At 42.1% G+C, this 14,684-nt stretch overlaps 1 protein-coding gene across 1 annotated transcript in view; it reads left to right on the top strand.

The window, feature by feature from the left end:
* The window catches only part of LOC106650844 (growth arrest-specific protein 2), a 35,500-nt gene extending 20,826 nt beyond the window's left edge, over positions 1-14,674 (top strand). Inside the window, exons 3-8 of the mRNA XM_014369071.2 lie at positions 7,897-8,021; positions 8,374-8,515; positions 9,600-9,846; positions 10,677-10,953; positions 11,880-12,005; positions 12,112-14,674. Coding sequence (XP_014224557.1) covers positions 7,897-8,021; positions 8,374-8,515; positions 9,600-9,846; positions 10,677-10,953; positions 11,880-12,005; positions 12,112-12,393 — 1,199 coding nt within the window. The 3' untranslated portion in view covers positions 12,394-14,674. The remainder of the gene's footprint in view (positions 1-7,896; positions 8,022-8,373; positions 8,516-9,599; positions 9,847-10,676; positions 10,954-11,879; positions 12,006-12,111) is intronic.
* Positions 14,675-14,684: the final 10 nt, after the last annotated feature.

Below are 14,684 nucleotides of genomic sequence, written 5' to 3'. Positions count from 1 at the left end.
GATCACTCGCGTGTCTGCGTGAGCATACCGTATATTTACACGTGCTTATAGCTAGCGCAGCTCGTACGGCGCTAGCTCGCAAAGTCTCGAGCAACGGTACTTTATGCGCGCAGCTCAGATGCGACTTGTATTACCTACCTGTGCGCCGCCAACCAGTAGATCGGCGAATTTTAATGAAAACAACAGTGCGCGTGCGATTCGCTCGCTGTAAAGCTTTTGCCATGCACGGAGTCAAATTAAGTTGTAAACTGAAATGAAAAAAAAAAAAAAAAACAAGAAAAAGAGAAAAGGACACGCTTGGACAGGCCATACAGGCATGTTAGGATTATATAAACTTATCAAAGTGCACTACTTGCGATACATATCTTATCCGGTTGACCCGTACCAAAGTTGAGAAGTCAACAGGATATGAAATCGCGCAGAAGCTGCCTCATAACCGCGAATAACACGCACTTTCATTCGCTTTTACTTTTTAAACAACAGTGATCCGACAAGGCAGAGCCTATCCGTGTGCTTTCACATGTGTGAGCGTGCATGAGCCAGCTAGTACAGTTTAAAAGTTCAAAACAACGAGATATAAAAAATAAAAGTGAACCGGAGCCCTGCGAAAGAGCTTTTTCTTGCTCGGCTCGGTCGCGGGACAATCGCTCGGCGCTTTCATTCGCTCGCTGCCGTTGTAGTACTACTAACTATAACCATGCTCGCGCGGATGATAATAGTCGTTTCTCTTCGGCTCGCTCGACGCGCAATGGTCCTCGTGGTTGCCGCTCTCGCGTGTGTATAATACAGGCACGACTCGTAAATCAAAGCGCAAGAGCAGGCACAAGAGCATTCGACTGGGAGTCGCATCCGATTTCGTCGCTTGTACTTCGTTAGACGACTTGTAGAGAGCTCCCAAAAGCTCAAAGGGACCAGGTTGTGCATTGTAATGGCATCAATTTTAATAATACACAAACGATCCATTGAGTCGAGCAGTGAAACAGTTCACACTTCTCACACTGAGAAGATGCTTTACGAACTTATATGGCTCAAACGAGCCACAGAAGTTTTATAGAAGTCGTTCGAACTTTACCTTCGAATATCGCTTGAACTTGTTTTGATTCTTCGGCGTGGCTCCGACTTGCTCGACGATTAGTTTTCGGTCGCGAGGTGTAGAGCACGAAATTATGAAAATCGATGCCAAGCATTTTTTTCTAACTTGGACTCGAGCATAACTCCAACAGTAAGTTTTGGTGTTGTTGTTGTTGTTGATTGTTGTTGTCTACCAGCTGCATCATGAGTTACGAGCTGCAACGCGCTCAAGAGCAGGAGCTGGCAGATAAGGTGAAACTACAAAGCTGATCGCTCCTCATCATTCATGCTGTTTAATCGATGACAATTGCGCGCCGGAGCGAGCGAGCTATCGTGCATGTGCACGGTCACGTCTTCCGCGAGGCGCCTTTATATCTATGTACACTGCATCGTCGTATACATATATGTATATATATATATATATTGCATACGGCTCGCTTGGCGCGCGCAAAACTATCGCGAGAGATGCTTTCGACGTTTTCGTGCGGGCGACAATAAAAAATCACTCGGCGATGTACTACGGCCGCCGCTATGTATAGTCCCTTGTACATTGCGATGCAATACGTACAGATATACAGCGAGGCGCGCAGGAAGTCGAGCGATCACGAGAAACGTGAGCGCATAATCCTTAAGTGATACGATTCGCTTATATTCGTTTGCACGACGACGAGCCAAAGTCCCAACGTGTGTGCATATGTGTGTGCGAGTGTGTGGATGTATGTATTTGCGGTGACGAGTCGCTGGCGCTTGTTGGAAAAAAAATATCGCGAGCGCGAGCCTAAAGAGAGAGAAGTACCGAATGAAGCAAAGAGTCAGAGAGGGAGAGAAGTAGGCCTTGACGTGACTTACATATCTGCTGTAAATATGCACTATCGATTTAACAGAGTTTTAGAGGCCTGACACGGCGGCCACCGCCTTCTCGCGCCCAGCAGCCACCTTATGCTGCACATATGCAGCACACACATGCACATAATGCAAGCTCGCGCGAGACCGATTCGAGTCGCGCGAACGAAATTCGGAAAATGCATAGGCGTGTCGGCTCCGTATACTGCGCCGTGTAAAGTGTGCGCATATAGCTGCAGCTCGGCGATCTTACGCGCGTGAGAGTCGCGCGTACCCACGTGGGTATTACGTGACGTATGCGAGCCCGCGCGGACTCTGATTGCTTCCGCCAAGCTCAATGACCAGTTTGGATTTCGCGAGCTGCGGCAAACAACGCAAGAGCTACGACCGAGCGAGCTTTTTTAAAGCGACTCTCGTGTGCACCAAACCGTGTCTCTATTATTATATTTATGATCTTGTGTCAAGGAAAAACACCTACTCTACCAGCAACAGCGACAAGGTTGACGTTTCTGAGCCGCGTCGTCAACGAGACTATGAGAAAAACGCGAAGCATCTGAGAAAAGTGCCCGCAACCACCGCCGCGAATCGTCCAATTTTTTATACGAACAAAAGTTGTATAGGTAATGGACAATCGGTTAACAATTGCATAATGCCCCGCTCGCTTGGCAGTACAAAACATCAATTTTAAAATCGTCCAACTTTTTGTTTGCGTGGAAAATCAGCTGTGCACGCGATCGAGTTCGGTAATAAGCTATCTGTATGGATAAGGTCACGCTGTAACGATCGGAACGAATTGAAATAGCGCAAGTATTGGTTACACGTATATATATATCGCTCGCCCGAGCAAGTAAGTACAACAAGGCCCTTTATCCAGCTATGTCTGCGGTTAATATTGAATGGTGATTAATATGATATAATTATAAAATTATTTCTAATCAATTAAATTTTAATCCGAATTGCAGTGTGAGTCAATGAGATTGTTTTATTTTATCGATAAACACTCCGATCTAGGGTCACAGCGCTTCCTATTGTTTGACGTAATCCGATTCCTCCTTTTTTCTCATCTCGTATCACGTTTATGCTAATGTACACTAGTTCGTGCGCTGTGCGTCAAACCGAAGTATGAGAAGCTTCTCGGCCAGTAGCCATACTCGCACGGTGAGTCACTTGCTGACCTTTTCGTTAGTTGGAATTGTGAGAAACGGAAAGAGACGTACCAGCCCTTCGAATTATCGATGCACCAATAACTTTGTCATTGCCTTGTATTTTTTCCCTAAGACAGTTTAATAAATAGAATTGCTGTTTTTTCAATTTCTTCTTGAGGTTACTTTTCGTTAAGGTAAAACATAAATCATAGAAATACTAACTCTCGAGTCTTTTGTCCTTGAATATTCCTCAGCTATTTTTGCAAATTAATATGCAAGCCGGTATGACACTAAAAGTACAACCTTGAAATATCCTCGCAAACCAGACGACGTTTAACTTTTGGCCGTGCACTGCATGCACGTTCAGCGAAGCAGCAAAAAGCAGAAGCCCTAAAAAATATTGTCGATATATGTTAGCTCGCTCGCCGAGTCTGCATTATGAATACCAATTTTCACTAAAACGATCGGATGAGCTCTTAGCAGCAGTTTAATATTTGCTTTTGCCGCACATAATGCACTTTTCTTTTAGGTCATTTATTTTAAATTTAATTATCTTATGTCTTTTGTTCATTCGAACTATGCATTAAATTTTAATTACATTCTTACATTATCTATTAGCTTTTCCGCGTGTACGAAATACATTTTTTTCGACTCGCTCTCTGTTGAAATTGAAACGCTCGAATCGCATGTTATTTGATAATTACTTTCGTCGTTTATTGCCGTACGTTGAACCCGAGGCTCCGATCGTTTTTCAATTTCTGGCGCGATCTTATATCGTTCTCCGCTGTATCGTTATTTTGTTCATAGATATCATTTACTTTAAAAAAATTTTTAATAAGTAATAATATTAGACTAGTGTACCAATGGACGTCGTTTCCGTGCGCGGAATTCAATCTTCATCAATGTGTCAATGTCGACTCTTGGAGATTGATGCATATTATTACTACCATTATTATCTGATATGACAGGCATCGAGTTGCGAAATCGCATGCACATGTATAATATCTATTTATAAGGTTCAGGCTCGCGCGAAAAGTGAAACGCGCACCACGCACACACACGCGCGCGCTCCGTTCGGCGAGGCACAACCAAACATATAATAACGTGCGCAAAACAGCCTCCCGAGACCTCGGCGAATTTCATGTACTCGCGATATTATACAGTATCGCATGCGCCGGGCATTTTCCTCGACCATACAGCATGTGTGTGTACACATAATGAGTTAGCGCGAAGGACGCTGCCGGCGAGCATCGAACCGCGCGCATCCAGTTGAGAAAAGCATTTCGCGTGCGCAGGGAAATTTGCGCGCTCAAGCTGTTGCTGCTGCTGCTGCTGCCCGTGAGCGAGTTGCAGCTCTGAGACGAAAATTATCTTCCAAATAAATATTATAATGGATATATGTAGGCAAGAAGCCGCACACGCTGTGGACTTTGCAGGCGTATACGAAGATGAATAAAGTCGCAAGCCATGAGTAGCGACGAGATTATTTTGATCGTATTCTAATTTTCATATTTTTTTTTCTGCGTATAGTATACTAATGTGCCAGCGGTACAGCTGGTCGGATCAAAAGCTCAGACAAAAGCTGGTGCTGAATTGAAGAAAAATAATGCCGAGCTTAAACACGAGCTATTGCCGTGCGGTTCGTAGGATCGGATTTTGAATGAGGCCACGCGCGCATCTACCACTACCGTCTGTAATTGTACGTATATATCGTACGCTATGCAACCGAGTCGAGCTAGCGACTTGGACGCGACGACGACAACTCTAACAAAAGCACACACAATGCCAATGCAGTACACAGCTCGACTTTTGTACATCGGCTTCGCTTATATTCTATGTAATGCCCGCGATATCTGCCTCTGCGTGTGTCACTGATTCATATTGTAAGTTGCTTTCACCGATCAGATAACATATTACAGTTTTTACATTTGCTTAACCGCGCGTACACATGCATTTGCAGTGTAACGAGCTTCGATTCGCGCCTCTATTTCATCTTCGGAGGCGAACCTATTACCGAGCAATTCTTTCACTGCTCTCGTGTATGTATTGCTCGGCGTTTCGCTCTTGAAAGTTTTATGTCTCGGACGTCGTCATTTTTTTGCAGTCAACCAGCCGGCAGTAAGAATCAGGGCTTCAATTCAAACCGAGCAAACATTTTTCACTTGGAGTACGCTGCAGCAGCCACTCGTCGTCGTCGTCGCGCTTCTGCGAATATATCCCATGGCTAATATATACACACAAGTTTGTGTGTAAAAGCAGTGCCTTGAATGCTGCACAAGTCCAGCGCCGAGATAAGCCCCCGTGTTCAAAGCTCGAGCTCTTATACGTACGGCCCCGTTTGAAGTTTGTTTGACAACTATTAATGAAAGCCGCGTTGTAGGAGGAGAGATTTTTTTGCTCGTAACGTAGATCGCTCGACCTATATATTTTTGCTCGACGACGATAGAAAGAGAGCTTTTTTTTAACGTGAATTGTGCGAGTCAAATTAATGACTTAGGATTTGGCGCATTTTTGCGTAGTTTATTTGTATCGCGTACGTTACGACCATCAGTTCTGGGTTTGTTTTTAGTGCTAAGTAAATACACGCATGTACTTTAACTGATGTCAAACGAGGTTATATTTACAGATGTGTAATTTAATACGATTTTTTAGAATAAGAAAAAATGAAGTTTCAAAGAGAACATAGAAATACTAAAAAAAAGTTTGATAAATCTCCGATAGATGGCGAGTGAGGATTTTTGGTAAAACTCGCAAGTAGCAATGTATATCTGTAATTACTATATAAAAGATTATTTTTGGTCCTTAGAACATACATTTGTGTATTTTGTGATAACAATTGGTTCTAAAATTTTAATGGAGCATTTTTGTTATGTTAAAGAACGTTTTCATGTAAAACATAATTTTTTTTCCTTTTCAATGACAATATCCTATAAGTTTGAAAATATAAATTTGAATCATTTTTCGTCCATTTATTCATAAAGAGGTTCCTCTTTTGGGAAGCTTGAAACATTTTCGACGAGATCTTTTACTTAGAGATTAAAATACAAATGCGTTACAAATTTTAATATAACTTCACTTAGTACAATGATTACTACTTTTAATATTTTATATAAATTTCACTCAACGAAGCTACAGCCATTACGATTATAGATTATGTAACAATTAAAAGCAAATTAAGCAGATGATTCACGGGATCGACATAATTAATCGAGAAAAGAAAAATGAAAAAATTATGTTGATGATCGTCTTCGCTTGGCCACGCTTTTATAAGTATAATAATGCAGCTTCTGCGAGGACAAGCTGCACGCCGGAGTGAAAGCATTGCTTTTTTTGCGGCGTCGCTTTGAAGTTAAAAGCAAACGTAAATGATGTTGTTTCTTTTCCCTTTTAACGAAACATTTTTCGTTGTATACGAAAACGAGCGAGCGGTTCTCGAAAAATGGCTCGAGAAGTGAAAAAGTCTCGAGCAGTTATAAAGAATCATTGGAAGGGGCAAATTTGAATGATATGAAATACATCGAAAAGGATGGTAATAATATGCGTTTACTCCGAACAATATAATTTACCGCAATCGTAGTTTTCGTTTTACAATGCGGAGGAAGAAAAGAAATGAGAGAAAAAAAAAATGAGTCAAGAGCAGCGCTATGTTTCACGAAGACAAGCGAAACCAAGTCAAATCAAGTGAGGATCAAATTCAGCAGCACAATAAAAAACAACAACAACAGCGGCACGGCAGTCAAATTTGAGGCGTGCACTTGTCGCTGCGCTTCGACTAGAGCAACAACAACAGCACGTCTGTCGAGAGAGAGCAGCTGCTAACAGTACTTTAATTGCAGTCGCGTCATTGGCGCTTGGCGTCTTCTTGGCAGTTTCCGCGAATCGGCGTAAAGAGTGCACTACCTGCACGCCTCGCGTTGTTGTTATTCCGGTATCATATATATGTATATATATAGGATATAAGAATTGCGCTCGGCGCGCTATTCGGATTTACACGCTCAGGTAATCACGGCGCAACGCTGCAACGCCGTACCCTAGACCAACGTACGTTGTATACAGCGAAGTAGAGCGCGCAATATATACAACGTATAGTGCTGCACACTGTATAGGAGCACATGTGTCATTACACGCACGCATTGTCATCCTCGCGGGCGGACTCGCGCGACGATATCAAACTCGACTCGTGCCTCTACAACGTGCTGCACACCGCACAGCGCAGCCTTTGTCCTGCTGTTGCTGCTGCTGCTCGTACCTCGTAGCGACGAGAGGCATTTGATAGAGCGACCCAGTTTGCGCCTCATAGGTGTATACACATGCACGGGCGGCATTCTCGTCTCGTATACTTACAGTTGGCGACATGCGCGCGGCTAAATGGACCCGCCGCCGCGTGCACAGCTGCAATCGGCTCTGCGCTCTTGTCATCTGTCCGCGACTCCCGATAACACTTCCATTAACGCTCGACGCAACACGCTTTTATAAAAGCACGAGCTGTAGCGATCGCGACCACTGCGAAAACTGCATATATATATGCGAACGGAAATCTAATGGCTCGAGAGCGGGTCCCGATGTATTGTATAAGAACTTGTTAGCCGCCGCCCCAAGAGATAGCCGATACACGTGAGTTCGGAGTTTTTTACGCATAGCTCTGACACCTATGCCCTCTGTACGTGTGACTAAATCCGCGTTGAAGCATATTTTTCGCGGCTCTATGCCAATGTTTGCGCGTGACTTACATGTATATGTAACACTATGAAGGCAGTAGAGTATTGTTGACCCATTTCTATTTAAGGATGAAAAATGGTTTATTACATTCCTTTCGCACGGCTCTCTATTGTTTCAGATATCGACCAATTGACCGTGGATAACTTTTTCGAGACTCTCGATAATGGAGCTTTACTGTGCCGCCTGGCACGCCACATACAAGGAAAGGCCCAGGAGGCTGTCGAATCTGGCAGAGCTTCAGCGGTAAGCGCTCATTTCTCTGCCTTTTTGGCCGCGCCAACTTCTTCTCTCTTGGAAATTGTTAAAACAAGCGTAAATATGAACGCGTTCAAAGGCCTTTTCTTTTTAAATGACCACGATAATTTTTTGTACGAAATTCTGAAGAGCTTTACGGAGAAGTACTCGATGTAATTTCAATGGAGCTTGTTAAAAACGGGTCAGTTTTGAGACGTGTTTTTTTTTTTCATAGAATTTTTTCAAAAATATCATCGTTAACGATTGTTATAGAGTTTTTTAAAGTTTTCCCACAAGAACGAGCAACTTTTTCTTATCAAAGCTTTTTTACGACTAATTATAAATCGCTATAACTTTTCAGCCTATACCGACGATAAGAGCACGCTGCTGGGAACAGGCCGCACGGGGTAGTTTTTTCTCCAGGGACAACATGGAAAACTTTATACAATTTTGCCGAAAGCTCGGCGTTCACAATAATCTCTTGTTCGAAAGCAATGATTTGGGTAAGTAACGAGCTTTGCTTTTCAAAGCTCCAATCTTTATTGTAAAATATTTATTTTGCTAAAAACACGAACGAAAACGTTACAAAATTGCACATACGAGATATTGTGCACGCACGCAAGTCGATGACGAAAATCTATGTTTGCAAGGCAGTCGGGCGACGGAGAAAGTAGGGTGAACTTGCGCGAGATACGGCTCGGGCACCCACGCGCGCTCGTTTTTAAGGGGAGGGAAGGTGCAGGATGCACGGGGCGTCGCTGCCCCTTCAAAGGTCATACCCCCCCGCAAGGCGAAAACGAGCATGTGCTTTATAACGACGTATTAGTGCACAAAATGAGCCTGCTCCGCGTTGCAGAATGTACTCGCCCGACTATATAGTTACCGTAGCGATTCAATATTTCTCCTTTCCCTCCTCCTCTCTTTTTTTCTCTCACACTGCAGAACAAGCACCGAAGAATAATAACATCCAGTGAAATATGTCGAACAATGACAGCGCAGCATCTCCTTCTCGTCCGACACGCCAAATTGCAAAGAGTCGATAGCTCTATTACCACTTGGCTGCTATTCTGCTATTCCGATGCTGCTGCTGTTTTTTGTGTGCTATCGAGTGTCCCCTCGTCAGCCTACGGCCGCTGCGTTGTTCGCTGCAACCCAGTTCGCGACGACAATGACGTATACGCGAGATAACACGACGATATTCAAAGCTTCGATCGATACACAGCCGACGCACTGCTCTGGAGCCGTGGCAACCTATATATTAAACTCGGAGCAACTCCCACGCGAACGAGATTTTACATATCTGTATAGTAGTAGGATGTGTGAACATAATTGTAGAACTGTGACGTTATCGAGATTGCCTAATTGCATTACCTTTGAAAATTATCTGTAAATAAGAGAACCTTTCGAGAGTATCTTTTTTGTTTGCTCTTATTTTCTCAATCAAGTGCGTGAAGAATTCTTATGAGTACTTGGAAAATTGCTATGAATTGAAAAAAAATAGTAGCAACCGACAGATTTTATTGAATGGACACACTTTATAAAATGTTTCATATAGTATTGAAAAATGGGTTGTTGCGCGTTTTGCAGTGCTGCACAATCACAAGAGGCACGTAGTGCTTTGTCTGCTGGAAGTTGTGCGACTGTCGTCGAGGAACTTCCAATTGGAGCCATCGGATCTCGTGCAACTGGAGACGGAAATCGAGGCCGAACAGGAGCTTGAATTGCACTGCCTCTCAGACAGCGGCATATCCCACAGCAGTCTCGTCTCTTGGCAGTACCCTGAGGAACCAGCCTCGCCGACCGACGAGTGTCCCGATAAAATGAAGCACAGCAGGTGCGCTTTACAATTCATATTATATCTATAAACTAACGTAATATTATATCATATATTATGCAATATGGATCGTTGCTTTTTCTTTTGAAAACTTTCGAGCTTTTGTGCAGCTAGAAATTAAAAGCACGCTCGAATTTCAACGACTACTTCGGAGACAAATTATCGATTTTTTTAACAATTCGAATGCAACGCGCTGAGCAATCCTCGCGAGCTTGCGTCACAGTCATTAAAGCGTGACGTTGTATGAATCCCTGCACATACCTTTTATTCGTTTCTTCCCAAGCAGACGTGTTATAGTCGATTAGTTTTTTTTTTCCTAAAAAAAGTGTCTCAAATGATATGCTATTGAAGTCGTTGAATGACCTTTTATTCATTAAATATTGACTTCAATTTCAATCTTTTTTTTTTTAGTAGATGAATGGTAATGTTTTATTCCAAACGATATATGAAAAATGTCAAGGATTTGCTCCGCGATTATGAACTGTATTGAGCTTTATGGTTACCTTTGCGATCATATGATTTTTTACAATTCTCACATCCAAAGTGGTTTCGACGAATAGGTCCTGAATTTATGTGAAAATTGAGATTCTTATTATTGAGGGTTATTATTCTTGCGGGTAAATAAATTGTGACAGATATCATTCATATGGTCTAATGTTCTCATAGTCGTAATCATGTTTTTTTAAACTCGCTTCTCCTTCATAAGTTTTCCGGCAATTCAGAAATATATCTCTAAACTCACACCATTGCAGTGAATGATGATACTAGATTCAAAAGCCCAACAAAAACATTAGTAATAAATAATAAATTGTGAAATGAATTTGTTGCAGCTCGGCAGTCGAGATGTCGACGGTCGACAACAGTTGGCTGGACGACTCGAGGAGGACGCCACCACCGGTCGAGCACGAGTCCGAGCTGCGTCGCTCCGTGAGCGACAACGGGCCTCGGGCAGGCAGCGACGGAGTACCCAGCGACACGACCGAGGACGACTGGTCTCGGGGCAGTGCCGACGATCCCGATGAGGTTCTATCTCCTTCGAGCTCCCCGTCGCCGTCAGCTTCGGATGTGCCCGATCACATGGGACCCATCACAGAACTCGACCGACGGGTACGCATACTTTTTATTTTTAGTTTTAGCTCATAGTTAAATGTTATCCGTAGCATTCTCGAGTAAGCGATACGTACGATTGTTGAAAGTGCTGATTTATTTATAAATATCGAAAAACGTCAGCTATGCATGCTCCAAATAGGAGGGACGGGAAAATCCTTGACTTGAAACTCGTTTTGTTTTTGCTAAATACGTACAAGGTCATTAATTTCTATAATTAAAAATTTAGCATTTACAATCAATCTTATTAAAATGTTCCAGACAATCTAGAGAGCATTTTTGTTATCTTAAATATTTCATTTCATTATACACTTGCGTCCCGAAAAATGTCGATCTACCGCGCGATCATTCGGAGCACAAAGGAAGAAGCGATGCATGGATTTTTGAGAAGCCCTAGAGGGAGCCCGGTCGAGGAGTCGCGGCAGATAGCGGTCGGATCGGTCGGATGCACTTCACGTTTCTCGAGTCGACGCGCGCTAGTTCAAGAAGTGCGCAAGTCCGAGAATACTAAACAGCCGATTCGTCGTTCGCGCAAGGTACACTTCGTCGCGCGTACCTTATAATATATTTATAGAATTTTCCATGGATGCTTTTCGATGGCATCCGACGTCTGTATTAATATTTGAGTGAATTTTCTTCCACGATATTATGAAAAAGTCGTCGCGCGAAAATTCACATCGCGTCTCGTTAGGTAGTTAGACTTGGGCCGGTGAACTTTACCTTTGCGCGGCGCTCGAAATGACTGCAGTATTCTCGTTCGTCGCGTACAAGTATAAATGATACAAAGCTCGTGCGCGCCGCGCCTTGTTCAAACACACTTGATAATGAGCTGCGCGCGCGTAACGCGAGTATCAAGTAGCCTCGCCTGCCATGTCGAGTATCAGCTTCTCTCGCTCGCACTCACACTCGTATTTTCATGTTTGCAGGTACGAAGAGCTACGGAGGAAGTACAGAAGTCATGCCATTGTCTGACGGGCAAGTGCAGCAAGCTAAAAGTGAGGAAGGTCGGCGAGGGACGCTATCACATCGCCGGTCGCAACGTTTTCATAAGGGTAAGAATAATCCGTTCGTACACCATCTGTATAGCCTGATATAATTGACAATTTATTGATATCGACCGATCCGCGTTTTGTTTTGTTTTGTTTACGTATGCTGCAGCTGCTGAAAGGCCGACACATGATGGTACGCGTGGGCGGCGGCTGGGACACGCTGGAGCACTTCTTGTCGCGGCACGACCCCTGCCAGGTGAGAGTGCTCAGCCGAGCGAGCACGCCGACGACGCACCACCAACAGTCGCACAACTATCGCCACAGTCTGAGCCCGCACCCGTCCGGGGCGCAGTCGGGCAATCACGCGAGCAACAGCTTCCTCCACATACGCGCCAAGTACCGCAGCAGTGCACCAAACACGCCCGCAAACAACTCCTACTCGAGACGCTAATCCAGCTCCTTTTTGTGCTACCTTCTTATCCTCTCTCAGCCTCCAACGCACGCGAGACGAGCACCCGCAATTGCACAGCGGCAATTGCGATCGATCAATTGTCATTTATTGCTGCACCGAGTCCATCCTCTCTCGCCTCCATCCATCCGTTCCATGTTGTTGTTAATCTATCTGTTATTGTTGCGTAGTCGTGGGCGCGTTGTTGTGTTTTTTTCTCGGTGCTCGCGGACGCCACGACGCCGCCAATGTTGATTAGTTCTATACCCGATAACTTTCCCAGTTTATCCATTAGCACATACTGACGACGACCGAGTTTCGCAAGTTTTTCAGAGTCAACAATGTGGATGGAGAGCGTCAGCTACTACGCAAACTGCGCTGCTTCGCCTAATCGATGCACTTGTGTAGTAATCTTGAAACTTCACATTTATGTTCGCTCGAAAGTGTCAATTGTAATGAAATATTCTTGCTCGAGGTATCAAGAATTTTCAAAAATGTATGCTAACGTTTTGATCAAACAATCACTTCACTGCTAATTATACAGATCACTATTGTATTTTGCACTATTATTGTATTTTATAGTTCTCTAACACCGTAAGCGTTATCGCAACAATTTGAAATACCTCGATAAAAGTTGTTATGCACACTTGAATGTATTATCGTGTTGGAGTGAATGCTGTATGTAACAAACGATGGGAGAGTAAGTAGTGCGAGCGTAAAAGAAGCTTCGAGCAAACGATGTTTTGATTTATCAAAATATTTCCTTAGTCATGCAGCGGTGTGCGGCGAAAATATGCCAGGTTGCACATTCGAGCCAATATCGCTTTTTAATCGTGATTTCGCGACGAATCACGCAGCAATTTATCTTGGAGCTTTAATTTTCTTGCGCGTGTCCTTTTTGGCGATCAACTTGGTAACAAGTTACAAAAACGTGCGATAAAAACCAAAAATTAATTCAGACAATTTTTCCGAAAAATCTTGATTTAAGATTACAAATGATTAATGTAGAATGCGAAAATTGATAGAATGTACAAAAGCTCCAAGTACAAGCGTATTTTCCTACAAATAATAAGTTTTCAACAATAGTTAATGCAACTACCGTTAATTAAACAATACTGCCTTTATGATATTGTGCAGTTATCATAGCTTGAACATTTTAAAACTATAGCTGAGTACTATTTTGAACTATATAAAGAAGGAAAACGTGAACTATAAACTGACTTTGAACGATTAAAGTAATTCAATGTCATAATTGATTAATCATTGATTGATACCGATAATCAAAACTAATATTTAACTCTCACTTGCGAGTATTTTGCTAATTATCAAAGTAGAAAGTAATTTCGAGAAGATATTGTAATTACTTGAACAGATAGAATTATATATTTTGTACTTTTGTAATACCTTTTGACTAAGTCGCTATGTAAAAAAAATCGCGTCAATATTCATGAATTGTAGTTTTTTCATGGATATTTGACAGATTCGTGCCTGGACCTGAGGAATACTATGAATTTTTGATTGTTCCAGAAATGCAGAGGCTCGATATTCAAAGGAATGCCAAAGCAGAGAATCATTCGACAAGTCCTGTCGGCGCGCTGAACTAATCATTGATAAAATAAAAAAAAACTATTTTCAACAATTTGTTGAAAGTATGTTTTTTATACCCGGTTTAACAAGAAATATGACTATCTAACCGTTCATGTACATTTGTATTTCCGATATGATTATAATTAGTATAATGCATGATTATACTTGATTCGATTCATTTATAATAATTAGTTAGAGCAATGATAAGAATAAGGATTCTTACCATCGAAAAAATTATTTTACAATTAGAAAATTACTAATTCTAATGCTGTGAATAAGTTTATATGATTTTTCGCCAATTTTTTTAACTTTAACTTTAGAAAATTACGCTTATGTAAGATATGCAAAAGTCGACTGCAATATTGAAGTTAGCTAAACAACGTCCAACATTCGGTTAAAATTATAAAAAAAAAATGAATTCTCTGCTATTAAAAAACTAGCTCATAAGGCATAATTATTTATAATATTTTTCGCCATAAAATTATATCCTAATTTATTGCTAAATTGTAAAGTTATTCTTACTATGATTATTGTACCTGCTTATTGTATATTCACATAAGTTTATATCAATTTTTGCTTAAGTAAGTTTAACAGCTGTAAATGCTATTGTATTTGTACCATAAAAATTAATTTCGAAGATATTTTGAAGTTATATTGTTACCTTTTGTTGAAAATAAAATGTTTTATTGAGAAATAATGAGTGATTT

The sequence above is a fragment of the Trichogramma pretiosum genome, unplaced genomic scaffold (genome assembly GCF_000599845.2).
Source record: "Trichogramma pretiosum strain Unisexual culture from Peru unplaced genomic scaffold, Tpre_2.0 scaffold3, whole genome shotgun sequence".
Taxonomy (NCBI): Eukaryota; Metazoa; Arthropoda; class Insecta; order Hymenoptera; family Trichogrammatidae; genus Trichogramma; species Trichogramma pretiosum.
This window is presented reverse-complemented; position numbering and strand designations above follow the sequence as displayed.